Raw genomic sequence first — 16,459 nt, forward strand, 5'->3', positions numbered from 1 at the left:
TTATTGTCCTGAAATTGGGTTTTTAAGGAAGCCTTAAAAAGACAGCTGTGTTGTTTTACCTCCAGGGCTCTCTTCCTCCAGTCATTCTTAACCCTCTTCACTGGGGCTCCACAGGGCAATAACCCCAGAGGAATGGCTGGAATACTGAAACCCCAAAGGAATGGCTGGACTACTGAAATCCCCATGGAATGGCTGGCATAATATCTCCAGAATATATATGGAATTTGTATATTCCATAGATAATATGGAATAGACAATATGGAACATATAAATTCCATATATTGCTGGTGTAATACCTGCTTGTTCTGCACCACCCCGCAGTCAGAGCAGGGATTCTGCCTGCCCTGGAGCTGCTTTACATCACCTGAAGCTCCAGCCCAGCTGGGAATACGGAGCAAATCAAGGGATAATGGCAAATGTTTGCAAAACCCATTAAAGACAAACCCCACAGTGTTAATAACCAGCGGTGCTCTCTGTTTTATCCTCGTCCCCGACCACAGCTGAGGGACAGGAGGGCGTCAGGAGGAATTTCTTTTTCTTTTTAGCAGCCTTCAGCCTCTTTGAAAACCTTGCTGGAGGAGTAATGAACCATCCCCTCGGCGTGGTGTTGGGATTCAGGTGTGAGGGGCTGGATATTGTTCCCGGGATGAGTTTCCTTGTTAGTGTGGGGCTTTTTTTTTTTTTTTTTTTTTTTTTAACAGGCTCCACTGAAGTGCCTCACCATAAAATTAAGCTTTGATCACATCCATTAACGAATCCAGATGGGGCAGAGGCAACGGGATTGTGGCTCTGGGCTAATGTGTGAGCTGCCTTTCATTTTGGGGACTTTCAGAAGCTCCAAGGCTGGCCCAGCTAACGAATCCAGCTTCCCAAATGGCTCCTCAGACAGGGTGTCCCCAGGGACACCTGCAGAGGTGGCAGCAGGGCTTTGGGAAAGGTTAAGATGTCTCAGGGAAATGGCCATTACGTATCTGGCAGTGTCTTCTTTTATATGGTAATTCCCTTTCTTCTCCCTTTTTTTATTATTTTTTTTTTTTAATCATTCAAGTAGCTTTGTGTTCCCTTTACATCAGTAGGGTTTATTCTAAAATCCAGACACCGGCAGGAGCTTTGCTGGAATTTTAATGTTGTTGAGGAAAATAAGTGGGGAAAACTCCATAAAAACCACAATACTTTCTGTTTTAACAGCCACTCGTGTGTTTTTAGGTTGTTGGTTTTTTTTCCAAATGCTGAGTTACAAAAAGAAATAGAAATGAGCTGGATCGAGGCCAGGTTTGATTCCTCCTCATGTGGTTTTGTGTCCACCCTAGGAGGGTTCACAGGAGGATTCGTGGCAGGACAGATCCTACTTCTGGGAAGATCCTGCAGAGGATCATTTGATTCCATGGATCTGCTGGAAACCCCACCCTGGAAAAGGAAAAATCTGATTATCCACACAAAAAATGAATTGTTTTCGTCTTCTGTGTTGCTACATGAGCTAGGGGAGGATTTTCTTCTTTTTATTCCTGAGGGATCAATGGTGACTTTAATCCCTCAGCACATTTCTCAGCACTTTAATCTCAAACCACATCAGGCTCTGCTCAGGTGAGACCCCACCTGCAGAGCTGCTCCAGTCCTGGGGACAACAGCAGAAGGACCTGGAGCAAATCCAGAAGAATCCATGGAGCTGCTGCAGGGCTGGAGCCCCTCTGCTCTGGAGCTAGGCTGGGAGAGCTGGGGGTGCTCACCTGGAGAAGGGAAGGATCCAGGGAGAGCTTCCAGCACATTCCAGGAGCTCCAGGAGAGCTGCAGAGGGACTGGGGACAAGGCCTGCAGGGACAGGACACAGGGAATGGCTCCCACTGCCAGAGGGCAGGGATGGATGGGATCTTGGGAATTGGGAATTCCTGGCTGGGCTGGAATTGCCAGAGCAGCTGGGGCTGCCCCTGCATCCCTGGAATGTCCAAGGCCAGGCTGGACACTGGGGCTGGAGCAGCCTGGGACAGTGGGAGGTGTCCCTGCCATGGATGGCATGGAATGGGATGAGCTTTTTTCCTCCAAGTGCAGCTGGGAGCCAAGAACATCCCAGGAACAGCACAGGCGGTGCCTGAGCCCTCGGGGAACCCCCTATCCCAAGGATCTGGGAGAGTTCCCAAAGAGGACGAGGTTGGAAGGTGCTTTTTAACCAAGTCAGGGACAGGGAGCAGAGCAGGATCAGTTCCTGTCCCTCAGGGGTTGCTCTGGAGGAGCAGGATCAGGGATCAGGGCAATGCTGCCAGGCTTTAATCGGGAAATCAGTGGAGAGGTGGAAGCTGGGCTGGTGGGGGTGTGGCAGAGGTGGCCGTGTGGGGGTTGATGAGATTTTGCTGTGAGTCGCCAGCTTCTCCTCACGTCTTGATGAACACAGGGGAAGGGGGGCTCTTCCCAAATCCCTGGGATCCTCCCATGTAATTTGAGTCCAGAATTTCTCAGGGTTCCCAAATGCTTCAGTATCTTCCTTTGCCTTTTCTGCAGTTCAGGAATAACCCTTCACTCTACTGAGACCATCAATAATTCAATTTATATCAACCTGGGACTGCTGTGACCTCCCCTCTGTCTTGTTTGCAGCAACAAAATCAAACACAGTGGGCAAAATAATTCCAAACTGTGCCAAGTCACCTTGAGGGGGCCTCAGAAATCCCAGAATTCCTACGGAGCTGTAGAAATCTTGGACATTGTTGGATATATGATTCCTCCTGCAGGCTGGAGGAAACCAAACCTGCTCATTGGGTGTTTTAGTGTCACTCTGGGCTCTGTTTGGGGTGGCAAGGTAAGGATTGATCAAAGGTTGGATTGGATGGTCTGGGAAGTCTCTTCCAACCTCAGTGATTCCAGGATCTGTAGGATATGGAGCAGCACTTTGCGCTGTGTGTACCTCTAAAAAATCACAGCTTTGCCTTTTGAGGTTTCACCTACTGAAGGAAACACCTGGTGAACTTCAGGAAGTGGCTCAGAAACCCAAACTTCCCGAGCTGATATTCAAACCCTTAAACCACTTTCCTCCTTTCCTGGCCCAGTCTTTCCCTTTCCCTCACTTGCTCAGCCTCGCGGGAGCCACTGGCAGAGCACCAGCTGCACGTCTGTGACAAAAATCAGCAAAGCAGGAGAGGGCTGAGATAAAGCTTCACCGAGCTGCTGCTCACGCCTGGGTTTTTGTCCCCCCTTCCCCAGAGCACGGTGATCGTGGAGAAGACAGTGCAGGACCTGATGGACCTCATGCACGACCTGAGCGCCTACTCGGACCAGTTCCTCAACATGGTGTGCGTGAAGCTGCAGGAGTACAAGGACACCTGCACCCTGGCCTACAGGTACAGCCCCGGGGGGAATGGCTGCTCTTTGGCCTTGGCTGTTGTCTTGGTTTGAACAGGCAGGTGCCTGCTGAGCAAGGCAGGAGCCTCCCCTGAAATGGAAAATGTAAACCCCCTCCCTCTGAATTGTTAGAATTCTGAAATTAAGAGGCTCTTGGTCAAAGATATGGGAATAGGAATAACGGTTCTTTGCTAGGGAAATTAAAAATACAAACGCAATAGTACAAAAAAGAAAACAACCCAGTGCCAGAGTCAGAACAGAGCTGGCAGGCTGTGGGTCAGGGAGGTGGCAGCAGTGCCATTCCATGGGGGCTCAGCCCTCCTGCAGTGCCAGCTGTGCTTCTGCTGGAGCAGGATCCTGGACAAGGCTGGAGTTTTCCTCTGGAGCTCCAGGGCTGCTGGAGATGGGCCTGGGCTCCCTCTGGGAATGCAGTGGGGCAGAAAGCTGCTCCTCTGGGAATGCAGTGGGCAAAGGCTGCTGTGGTGTTGCAGGAGTCAGATTGGATCCAGGTAGGAATGCTTGGCTCCTGCCCTGGGCACAGCATCTCCCCATGGGATGCTGGAATTTTCTCAGCCATGCAGGGACACTCAGTGGCCATGGACAGAAGAGATCTCCTGGAGGGAGGATTGGCTGTGGGAGAGATAAAGAAAAAACTGCCCCATGGACAGCAGAGAGCTGCCCCATCAGATAGGAATAGAACACACACCCCCATTTCTGCCAGCAGTGGTCAGGAGTGGTCAAGGGTGTTTCCTTCTAGGGATAAAAAAGCTGGAATAATGGTCAGTGGAATTATGGGGAGTTGTGGTTTCCCAGTGGATTTATCCACATCACAGCGTGGTTTAGGGTCTTGAGATGTGGATGGCAGTGGTGGTAGAGCTTAGAAATTACTCCAGTTCTTCCCTTAGTCAGGCAGGATGAGACCTTCCAGGGCCTAAAGGGGCTCCAGGAGAGCTGCAGAGGGACTGGGGACAAGGCCTGCAGGGACAGGACACAGGGAATGGCTCCCACTGCCAGAGGGCAGGGATGGATGGGATCTTGGGAATTGGGAATTCCTGGTTGGGCTGGAATTGCCAGAGCAGCTGGGGCTGCCCCTGCATCCCTGGAATGTCCAAGGCCAGGCTGGGCAGGGTTTGGATCACCCTGGGACAGTGGGAGGTGTCCCTGCCATGGCAGGGGGTAGAAGTGGATGGTCCCTTCCAACCCAAACCATTCCATAATTCCATGCTAAAATGTGACCTCGAGTTGGCCACTGAGAGTCTTAAGTGTCATCTTTAAAAATAAATGGCTGAATGTGACTTTTTCTCTTTGGTAAAGTAATTCAGATTCTTCGTTTGAACATTTTGCAAGGAATTCAGCTTTATTTGAATTAATTCCGTTGAGATTTGGGTATTCAGGTCTCGTTGCAATTTAGGGCTATTTCCTCTCATCTTGAAATTTTTAAGTTGCAGTAGGAGAGGTTTGGATTGAATATTAGAAAAAATTTCTTCCCTGAAACATTGGTCAGGCATTGGAAGGAGCTGCCCAGGGCAGGGGTGGAGTCCCTGTCCCTGGGGGGATGCAAAGTCCTGTGGATGTGACACTTGGGGACACGGGTGGCCTTGGCAGTGCTGGGGGTGGTTGGATTCCATCCTAGAGGCCTTTTCCAACCTAAAACATTCAGTGATTTTAGGAATCAGTAACCACGTGAATCCACACACTGGGTTTGGTGAAAGATTCCCAAAACAATTCTGTAATCTGACAGGGAGTCACCAAATGCTCTGTCCTTGTCCCACTGGCATTTTGGGATGCTCCACCCCTAACATTCCCCAACCAGAGCACAGAAGATCGAGGCACCACAGTCCATAGCCATGGATGTGTTTGGGTTTAAACCCTTCAAGTACTTGATTTATCAGAGATTTCCTGGGTAAATATCAATAAATAACTTCTAAGGGCATCCCAGTTATCCATCTGTAAAACGGCCCTCCTGGACAGGAAAACCAGGATCACGCCTCATCCCATGGGGATAAGTAATTCCATTAAAAAACCACTAAAAGATGCTGCAGGAATGTGGGCTGGAATAGCTGTTCTATATCATCCCCTCCATGGCTATTGAGCCTGAAAAAGCCCTTGTGCTTCCTGACCAAGAAATTACTTCCCATTGCCTGATTTTATTCAGGAAAAACTTCATCTGGCAAATGGGCTCATCATCATAATTATTATTATTAACAATAGCAGTGAGCAGAGGCTAAACTTTGCCTGAACACCCCCCTTAAATCGTGTGCCATTGTCCAAAATATTCCTTTTTCACCCAAAAGTTCCCTGCCTGGAGCCAGACAATGGATTTGATTTGTTTGGCTTGAACTTGACGGTCCTTCCTTCCTTCCTTTGCCATTCCTGGCTTTGGCACCTGCTGAGGGCTAATTAGGACAACGCTAATTTGGCCATCTCCTGATTGCAGCAAGAGGAAAAAAAAACAGGAAACGTTCTCGTTTTGCTGCTGGCAAAGGACTGAAATAGAAATCCGTACCCATTCCCGGGAATGCAGGGGAGCGGAGCAGCTCCCGGCCCTCCCGCTTCCATCCGCGGGGATGTTATGCCCTCTGCAGGGATCCAGGCTCCACACAGCCCTGCCCTTTGCTCCAGGGTTTTCCCTGTGGTGTTGGGATGGATAAATCCTGGTGTTGGCAAAGTTGGTGGAGTCAGGATTATTTACAGCTCCTTAAAATCAGGACGAACTCCTTGGAGCTGGGAGTCGATCCCACCCGGCAGAGCTGGCGGAGCAAGGGCTGCTCTTGGGATGGCAAAGGGTGAGAATTTGGGAAGGCAGAGAGGTGTTTTTGTAGGGTTTGTTCCTTCAGGGGGAATGTGAGCAAATGTGGGTGAAAAGCATCCAAAGGGAGGCTCCTCCAGGCAGGATTCGATCCGGAGTTCTCTGCGGGAACAGCTCGGGAAGGACGTCAGCACTGGGAAATGCACAGCTGAGATTGTTCATGTCTGAGCTCCCTTTGGCTCGTGTTTTCCAGGGATTTAAAAAGAAAAATATCAAACCTAAGGGGGCTGGATGGGATTGGACATTCCTATAAATAGCAGCTCTCGTGTGTTAATTGATGACGAATTTTGGGAGTTCAGCGTAGGTGAGGTGCCTCCTGCAAATCGCATTTTTGTCCAAAATTCCCATTCCAGTTTGCCACCCAAACTGTTTACAAACGTCAGCTCTGATTTCTGACTAATTGATGAGAGGCTGGGGCTGAAAATGCAAATAAAACTGGGAGATGGAGCCCCCAAACCTCCTGCCGTGCTGGCAGCACTTCCCAGTCGTGTCCAACCCCCGTCTCCAGCAGATTTCCAGGAGAGCAGCTCAACTCCGAAGTTTAAAACCATTTTATGTTAAAAACCTGAGTAGAAAACCATTTTTGTGGGATTTTTGGAGATACTGACAGGAGAAACCTGCCCAGTTCACAGATGCTGCCCTTAACATGAGCCCTTCTTTTTAATCCTCTGGCAACACCCTTCTCCGACAAAATTTGCTGCATCAAATGCAAAAATTCACCTCTTTCCATGTTTTTCTACATAATTTTGCCAATATTATCCATGTCCACGTTGAAGTTGCACATTTTTATTTTGCTGTCCACTCTAAGCTCTGTCTTGTGTGTCCACCCCCTTCTTCCCCATCTTCATCCTCACCTTGTTCATTTTTGAACCTCTCTGAAGGCTCTGAATCCCTCACCCAGATGAGTCTTTTTTGTCTTAAAAGGAGATGGGCATCACCAAAATGTGGTTCAGAGAGTTTAAAAAGTGATTAAATCCTTTGGAGGTGCTCAGCTCCCTCTTTGGAGGCAGCTTCTGGCGACCGACCTCCTTTGGCTGAACTCTCTCAGCTAAATTTGGGGGGAAAAAATGGGAAATAACTGGGCCTGGATCGATCAAAATGGTGAAGAAAAGAAACCCCTCCTGCTTTCCAGCCAGGCAAAATAAATCTAAGCCCCCTTTTTACTGAGAAAGAGCAGATTAATTCAGCCAAAATGGGGCAGCCAAACAGGAATTTTTGATTCCCCGGGAAATGCTTTTGCTGCTTTTTAGTGACACTTTCCCCTCCTTGCATGAACTTTTGGGGTTTAAGTTGCCTTTTTGACTCTTTTTGGGGCAAAGGTGTCCCCTCAGGCTGTGGGTGCCTGGCCCAGCTGCTTTTTAACCCTTGGCAGCACGAGCTCAGCATGGAAACATCACTTTGACCGTGAGAAGAGGGAAAAAATCATCCAAAAATCCACCTGGCACAAGGCAGAGGAGCCCAATTAGCCCCCGTGGCTTCCAGATGTTTCCTGCTGGAAAGCCACGCCCCCCCCCCAGCTGTGTCCAGGGATATTCCCATATTATTTCCCATAATAATTCCTCAGAGTGCAGGATTGGTACCTGGGAAGGTGTGACACACACCAGGATTTTGGCCACGGCATCAAAGCTGTCTCTCCTTCACCAGCAGGCTGGGAATGGGAAAGATTTTGGGAAAGACATATCCAGGATAGCTGTTCCAGACTGATATTCCATATTTTAAGATGTTTGCTCCGCAATAAAAGGGTTTTTTTTTTCCATAATTTTTCCTGCCTCTGTCCTCTGAGGGGGATGGAGCAGCTTGGTGGGCACCTGGATCCAGCCAAGTTCAGCTCCCTATGGCAGCAGCAGGAAAAATTATGGAGGAGTTTGGGATTAGGAGCTGGGAGTGCAAGGAAGAGTTTTGAGCTGTACTAAAAGATGTCACCCTGTCCTGGGATAATTCACTCAAGGACACAAATTGGAGGGACACTGATTGAAGTTTCAGAGGGGGAACACTGGCTGAGAAGCTGGGAAGAAAATGTGGGAAAAAGGAGTTGGGAAAAGCTGGATGTCCATCAGAGATCAGGGATGTTCCACCCTTTTCAGCATCTTCTTGAGGGGGTAGTTGGGGTAAAACCAACATCAGTAAAAATCAGGAGGTGTTGGAGCCCTGGGAAAGAGTGGGGATGTAATTCCAAGGGATCCAGGCAGTGCTGGGGCTGTTCCATGGATTACTTTGGAGCTCGCTGATTTCATTGGATCCATGGATCTTGTCCATGGACTCCCCTGGATCCCTGGAATATTCAAGGCCAGGCTGGACAGGGCTTGGAGCACCCAGGGACAGTGGGAGCTGTCCCTGCCCATGGCAGGGGTGGATCTGGATGGGCTTTAAGGTCCCTTCCAACCCAAACCATTCCAGGATTACGTGGATCCATGGGTAGCACCAAAAGGTGAGGAAAGCAGGAATTGTGGATTAGGCTCTTGGAAAACTCTGACCCCGGAAAAGCAAGGACAGCAGGCTGGGTTTGCAGCTTGTCAGAGCATCCCAACATCCTCCCCCGTCTCCCCCCCAGCGCTGACTCCACAAACAATTGGGATTTTGAGGATAATAAGGATCATAAAACAGAGAGGTGGCTCTGTGTCTCTCCATCAGGACGCTCCCAAAGATGCCCTGGAGTCGTGGGTGTCTGAAGGGCCACGATAAGGCTGGAAATAATTGAAGAGAGCAAACAGTGGACGTGGAGAGAGCTGAGCTGAGAGGGGAAATAACGGGGAGTAATGGGATGAAATGGAGGAAAATAAAACACGAGCTCGGTATCAGGAGTTTTTTTATCCAAGAGTTGGATTTGTTCAAGTGTGAAATAGACTCCCAAGGGAAGGAGAGTATTACTGCAGTCTATTAAATGTGCAGAGGACAAAGCCCTGGCTGATGTGTTCCCTGGAACAGTTGTCTTGCCTTGGCACAGCAATGCCCAGATATCATCAAATCCCCCTTTTCCATCCCAGATGTCAGAGCTGCTGGTGGAGCTCTTTTATCCCCCTCAGTTTTCACCAGGGTGAAAAATAAAAGACCTTTTTTTTAAAATTTTTTTCCCCCCCCTGAGTGGAAAAACACCAACTCCCTCCCAGCAGCAGAAGGCCAAACAGGAATGTTGACGCCGAGGTCTTGTGTGGCTGGAAACAAAGCTCAGCCTTTTGTGTGTGACAGATTGAACGTGAAACTTGAAGGGAAGGAAAACTTGTTTGTAAGTGCATGTGACAAATTCGTTTTCACAAATCCTGTGTGGTTCCTGAGCTGAGCTTGTTTTCCTGGCGGATGGGGAAAGGGTGGGATGAGAAATGAGCTGTTCTCTTCAGGATGGATCAGAGCTGGCTCCTGTCTCGGTGCCTCTCTTGTTGTTTTCCTTTGCAAAACGCAGATGCTCGGGGTGTTGTTGTTTTTATTTCTATTTATTCCCCAAATCAGCACCTGAATGCTGCTGACACCTCATCTCTGCCCCAGCATTCCAGCCTGGATCAGGGAGAGTGTGGCTGGAATGGCTCTGCCAGGTCCGTGTCAGGGGGTGCTGGGCTGTGGCAGTGGCTCTGTTGGCTCAGTCCATTCCAGCCTGGAGCCGGCCTGGAAGAGCTGGGAATGTTCACCTGGAGAGGAGAAGGATCCAGGGAGAGCTTCCAGCACATTCCCGGCCCTAAAGGGGCTCCAGGAGAGCTGCAGAGGGACTGGGGACAAGGCCTGCAGGGACAGGACACAGGGAATGGCTCCCACTGCCAGAGGGCAGGCATGGATGGGATCTTGGGAATTGGGAATTCCTGGCTGGGCTGGAATTGCCAGAGCAGCTGGGGCTGCCCCTGCATCCCTGCAATGTCCAAGGAAAGGCTGGACACTGGGGCTGGAGCAGCCTGGGACAGTGAGAGGTGTCCCTGCCCATGGGATTGGGGGTGGAAATGAGAATCTTTAAGGTCCTGGATTGACCTTACAGCATCCCATTTGTTTCCTGAAATTCCCAGTCAGGAATTCAAACCATTTACCCTGCCAAAACCATGAAACAGGGAAATTCTTCCCAATTGGAACCCAGTGCAATCCCTGACTCAGTTTCCCACATAGGATTTAGGTGGAATCTCCGTCAGGAGATGCTTTGGATGACTTGGAAAGAAGATCCTTCATTCCCCTTCCTTGCTTCACCCCTGGTCCCCAGGCTGGGCCAGCTGTGGGGGGAGGTGGTGGCTCCCAGCCAGGTGTTCTGGGCTAGCCCCACCTTGCAGTGACCCCACCATGGGCAGAGGCTGCTGAGCTCCACGACGTTCCAGAGGAAAATGATCCATGGAGACACCAGTGCAGGGTGACCTCCTCCAGCTGGGTGCCCAACTGAATTCCCAGGGTTGGGGAATTTAGGAAAATGGCCCTTTTCCCCTTAAAAGATGTCTCAAAGTCCATCAGGAGTTGTGTGTTTAAGGGCATTTCCTACCCTGTCCACCCGCCTTGCTGTCCCCTCCATGTGTGGGATTCCTCTCTGGATCCTTTCCTCACTGCTCAACCCCCATTTGTGTGATATGGAATGTAACAAATAAGACAGAATGAAATGAGAAGTGGCCCAAAAAGCAGGATTTGCTCCTCTCTGAGGTGTTGTTGCCTCTTTCCCTGCAGGACCATCGTGCAGTCGGATGAGAAGCTGGTGATCAGCGCGTCCTGGGCCAAGGACGACGACATCAGCAGGCTCCTGAAATCCCTGCCCAACTGGAGCAACATGGCTCAGCCCAAGCAGCTGAGGCCCAAGAGAGAGGAGGAGGAGGATTTCATAAGGTAAAATGTTGTGGGAAGGTGTGAAAGGGTTTCAAGGAGAGCGGCAGCAAAAAGTAGGAACAAGGTTATGGTGTTTTCGTAGATGTCGCGTCCACAGGCGTGAGGAGAATCATGGAATCATTTGGGAAATGGGAAAGACTTTGGAGATCATCGAGTCCAACCATTCCCAGCCCTGCCAAGGCCACCACTGCCCATGTCCCCAGGTGCCACATCCACATGGCTTTGCAATCCCTCCAGGGCTGGGGACTCCACCCCTGCCCTGGGTGGTGTTTTGGGGGAAGAAATCTTCCCAATATCCAACCTAAGCTTCTCCTGGTGCAATTCCCGCTCACTCTGTTGTTCAGACAAAGCCATTTGGAGAGTTGTCTTTGTGATCCAAGTGCCAGGGAAGTGCCTGGGATTGGGGAAGGAAAGGATTGTTTTGAATCCAGGCAAATCCAATCCTGCTGGTTGGTGCTGCTCTGATCACCCACGTGATGAAGGGAGCAGCATTTTCTGACCTAAAGCGGGGGCCAGCTGGTTGTACTGGGCAGGAATTCCCAAAATCAGTGCTGTCAAAGGAATCTTTAATTTCAGCCACGACCACGGTGGACTTTCCCCTCCATCCCAACTCCAGGAACTAACTCAGGGGAGCAAATGAAAAATTCCCGTATTTCCAGCAGGAATTCTTTTGGAGACAACTCTCCGTGCCCAAAACCAGGTTGTTCCTACCTTTCATGCCAGTGAAAGGCTGGAAGGAGGCAGATTCCCTTCCCCTGCTCGCTGGGAATGGCTCAGCTCCTGTGAGATTCCAAAGCCTGCACATCCCCATCCCTATTCATCACTTCCTTGATTGGCACTTGGCTGTAAAACTGGAGGAGGAGGAGGAGGAGAAGCTGTTGAAAATAACAAGTCTAATTTGCCCAGATTGTCATTTCCCTCCTTCCCTGCCTGGAAGCCCCGTGACAGGGAGGATGCAGCCTGGAGAGGATGGGATTTGTGGGGTCACAGAAGGGTTTGCAGCTTGGGCAGGGATTTAAAACATCCCCAGAGGAGCAGGGGGAGGCTGCAGAGCCCTTGAGGTCTCTGTGCAGTCCCCGAGTTGAATTTCATGGATTCAGTCCTCACCTGCTTTCACATTTACCCTTCATTTCCTCACCTGGGAAGCCCCTCCTGGCTCTCCCTGTGATTCCTGATCCAGCAGTGTGGGATAGCAAAGCTCCAATGGGCTCTGCTGGCTGAGTAGAAACTCCTGGCCAGGCAAAAACAGATGGCCAAGCTCAGCCTGATGCTGACAGAACCAACATTTTCATCCTAATATGCATTTTATTCCATTCATTCCATTCTCCTGGCCATTAATTGAAGTATTTTGTGACAGTGGATCAGAGGAGCTCCAATGGCAAGCCTTTAGGAAAAGCCTATTAAGACATCCACACTGAATTTCCTGGGAAAAGCTCCTGTGCCGTGGCTTTTTTTCAGCCCAGGCTTTAGGACAAAGATCTTTTCTCAGTGCCTGTTTGCACAGAGCATCATCTGCTAAGCCCCAGTTCCTCCCAGTGCCCTGTGAACGCTCCTGTAGCATTAATTTAAATCATAATAATTGCTCTGGGCCAGATTTAGCCATTGATGGCTTAGAAACTTCCTCCAGGATGAGTGGTGGTTGAATAGATCCCTCCTGAAAGCTTCAAAATAAAATTAATTGCTCGTCCAACTTTTTGTCATCCTCTTCCCATTTAAGCAGCCTTTTCCCAGCCTTTTCTCCTAATACAAAGGAACATGATTTCTTCACTGCTGCTGCTGCTTCTTTCTCTTGGCACTGCTGATGAATTGGGAATAATTCTGCCTGGACACTGCAGTGGAGCCAAAGGGAAGCAGGTCCTGTGGAATCCTTGGTTAGCAGAGAATGGGAGAGCTCATTTCATTGTCAGTTAACCTCTAAGATATTTAAAATTTCAATATTTGGTGTTCGTGGGCCCTAATTCTTGGCTAGCAGGGCAGGACTACACACCCCTTCCTGGTAAAGGAGGTTCAAGCCTGATAAAATTTGGGAAAATGGTCTTTTTTGGACGTGGAACTACTCAGCAGCATCCCTTTATGAATATTGGTAAATTAAAACTAATCCTGAAAGTTCACCAGCAGCTTTTTGTCCCGTAGCAGCAAAAGAGATCCATACCCAGCTTTCCTTCCCTCCCCAGCCTTCCTGTAACTCATTTGTTTAACTAAAAAGAATCAAAAAAAAAATCTTTGCAAAAAATAATCCTCTGCCTGTGGACAGAGATTGATTTTGTTGTCTTAACCCCTCGCTGTCTCCTGAGTGAGGAGATGTCAGAAGGCACCAGCAGAATTTCCCATTAATATTCCAGTGGGATTGGGCAGCCAGAGGGACCTGCTGGAGCATTTTAGAGGAGCTCAGAGCTTGGTGAGAGTAGAGGTTTTGGTTTGCTAATTTAAGATTTTTTCGATTTTAAAATTTTCTAATTAATGTGCTGATGAGTGTGGTGGGCTTTAGTGTTGGTCAATTATTAGTGCACTTATTTCATGTTGTGAGATAGGATTAGGAGAAAGGTAAAGGAGGTTTAAAGCATTTTAAAGGGTATAAAGAAAATTTTATTAAAAGTAACTGAAAGAAAAAAAAGTAGTCAGAATCGAAACAAACTAGATTTCCTGCCATTCCAAACCACAACAGTGAGAAACAGGCTGCCCTAATCTCTGGAGAAAGGGGATCCCACAGTTCATTCCCCAGGCAGAGGTGCTGCTGATAAACCCCAAAGATGTTCCCAGCTCTGCCTTGGAGAGGGAAAAGAGCTTGGATTCAACTTATATTACTAATATTGTTAAAAAAAAATTAAAATAAGTTTTAAAAAATATTAGTAATAACACCATGTGTCATTAACTTTCATATCTTTATACATAATTTTACAACACAAAACTAACCAATATTTTATTTCTCATATCAAACCACACCCTTCACTTCCAAGATTCATAACAGAAAATCCTGATTTTCTGTCCCCGATTCCACATTCCTCAGGGGGCTTTGCTTTCCATTCCAGGGCTGCTTTTGGCAAAGAATCCGAAGTTCTGATCGGGAATTTGGGAGACAAGCTGATCCCTCAGCAGGAGATCCTGCGGGACGTCAGCGACCTCAAAGCCTTGGCCAACCTGCACGAGAGCCTGGAGTGGCTGGCAGGACGCACCAAGGCAGCTTTCTCCAGCCTCTCAGCATCCCAGAGTGAGTAAATCCCACGGGAAAGCTCTGCCTGGGGATTGGAGCAGCAGGAATGGGGGGGGGTTTTGGCAGGAATGAGCAGCTTTTGTTCCCGCTCCCCAAGCAGGTTTGTGTCAGAGGGAGGGAGGAAGCGAAGCAGCTGCGGCTCTTTGTTCCTCCCGGGGGCTCCAGGAGCATCACTTCTGTCCAGGTTTGGAAGGGCTAAAAGCAAGGCAGGAGCCTCCCCTGAAATGGAAAATGCAAACCCCCTCCCTCCAAATTATTATCATTTTGAAATTAAGGGGCTCTCAGGCAAAGATATGGGAATTGGAATAACAGTTCTTTACTAGGAAAATTAAAAATACAAATGCAATAGTACAAAAAAGAAAACAACCCAGTGCCAGAGTCAGAACAGAGCTGGCAGCCTGTGGGTCAGGGAGGTGGCAGCAGTGCCATTCCATGGGGGCTCAGCCCTCCTGCAGTGCCAGCTGTGCTTCTGCTGGAGCAGGATCCTGGACAAGGCTGGAGTTTTCCTCTGAAGGTTATTGTAGATGTCGGCGAATGCTGATGTCTGACTTAGTTCAGAAGGCTGAATGATTTCTTTATTATAATTATGCTATAAAACATTAATATACTGTATAAAAGAGGATACTAAATACTACATGCTACTTTCTCTAACTATCATATCTCACTAACTCACAACTCGTGACCCTGCTCTCCAGAGTCCAGACACAGGTGGATCCGATTGGCCATAAGGCCCAAACAATCCACCATGATCCAACCAAGATAAACAGTTCTCCAAGCACATTCCACATGGGAAAAACAAGGAGCAGAAATAGAAATTGTTTTCTCTTTCATTTCTCTCTGTGCACCTCAATGAAAAATCCTGAGAGAGAGAGAAATGTGCTTGCCACAGAAGGTCAAACTCTTAAGTTTCCCTCCCAGTGACATCACACACTTCTATCCAAACTCCACCCCCACAATCCCAGTTCTGCCATTCCATTTTGGAAGCTTCTCCACGGCCTCGGGTCAGTGCAGTGTTCTCTTGGGGGTCAGTGCCTGCCAGCACAGAAAACCTAAAATTCCCAGCAGTCAGGCTTCCAACAACCTTCGTCTTGGTTTGAGCTCTTCCTCCTGCCCAGCATCCCTGGAATTAAATCTTGCGTGTTTTACAAATCCTGAACAAGCCCTGCTGTCTCTGGATGTGCAAGGGGACAGCTGAGGAGCTGGAAAAGGAAAAGCATGGAATAAATAATCCACACAGCTCGAGGGGATGCCAGGACTCAGGGGAATGTGGTGAGGATAGAAGGAATTTCTGCAGTTTGGTTTGGAAATTTGCAGCAGCATCCTGGGGGGAAAGTGCCCAGGGCTGGGGGCAGCTGAGCTCTCCTGGGACTTGGGAGATGAAAATCAGCTCAGACTTTTTTTTTTTTTTTTTTCTGGGAAATCATGAGGGAAATTTGCTGGTGCAGAACAAAGCCACAGTGTTTTGTGTCTGTTAAATCATTCTTGTCAGCAGAGCCTCTCTAGGTGACTGAAATCCTTCCTGTGGTTCTAACTCTGCTCTAGAGCAGGACTTTAAACTCCTCACTCAGCTTCCCATGGATCAGATCCTTTGGATCCAGAAGGAAAATTAAGGTCATACAACCTGTGAACAATTAAAACCCAAATTACTCCAGGTAGCTTTAATATTCCTGTAACCCAGACTTTGACTCCCCAATACCTGGGTGACAACACTTGCTCTGTTCCAGCGTTTTTTGTTATTAAACAAATAACAAAATTAAACAAAACCCAGTGGGAAACACTATCAAAGCTCGGTAGACAAATATTTATTTAGTTACTAGGAGAGTTCTTGGGGCTGAGGATTTATGTTCTAACAGTCAGAGCTGTTAAAACAAAGCATCATTTATAATTTGAGGTCTGGTTGAAACTCGGGTTTTTTAATAAATCAATATTTTCCAGATATTAAAGGGCACGAGCATGACTTTCAGGCCTCGGAGAGGACGTTCCACGCAGCGGTGAATAAACATAAAAGCACAAAGTGTAATATTTCACTTGGCAGCGTCCTCCTGACAATAAAAATTCATCTTCCTTTGTAATAACTTCATCCTAAAACGTCTGTACACAAATGCCAGGAGTGTCTGGAACAAGGGGAGGAAGGGGCACTGGTAGGAAATGACAGAGGCTGGCCTGACCTCCTGCTTATAAATGAAATTTTCATCCTTTGATTGTTTCTCTTTTTTGCCCCAGCAACTTGAGATTCAGTCCTGGTCCCACTCAGGGCATCACCCAAGTGTTCAGTGAGTGATCAGGACCTGAATTTTTGGTGCAATGCCAGAAATTCCCTAATCCCAACAAGC

The 16,459-nt window shown here is 48.4% G+C and overlaps 1 protein-coding gene across 2 annotated transcripts in view; it reads left to right on the forward strand.

Moving 5' to 3' along the window:
- EXOC4 (exocyst complex component 4) overlaps positions 1 to 16,459 on the forward strand; it is a 309,659-nt gene that overhangs the window by 251,392 nt on the left and 41,808 nt on the right. For both annotated transcript variants that reach the window (XM_053943114.1, XM_053943113.1), the window contains exons 12-14: positions 3,190 to 3,326; positions 10,760 to 10,915; positions 13,945 to 14,123. In XM_053943114.1, the coding sequence (XP_053799089.1) occupies positions 3,190 to 3,326; positions 10,760 to 10,915; positions 13,945 to 14,123 (472 nt within the window). The remainder of the gene's footprint in view (positions 1 to 3,189; positions 3,327 to 10,759; positions 10,916 to 13,944; positions 14,124 to 16,459) is intronic.

The sequence above is a fragment of the Vidua chalybeata genome, chromosome 5 (genome assembly GCF_026979565.1).
Source record: "Vidua chalybeata isolate OUT-0048 chromosome 5, bVidCha1 merged haplotype, whole genome shotgun sequence".
NCBI classification, from domain to species: Eukaryota; Metazoa; Chordata; class Aves; order Passeriformes; family Viduidae; genus Vidua; species Vidua chalybeata.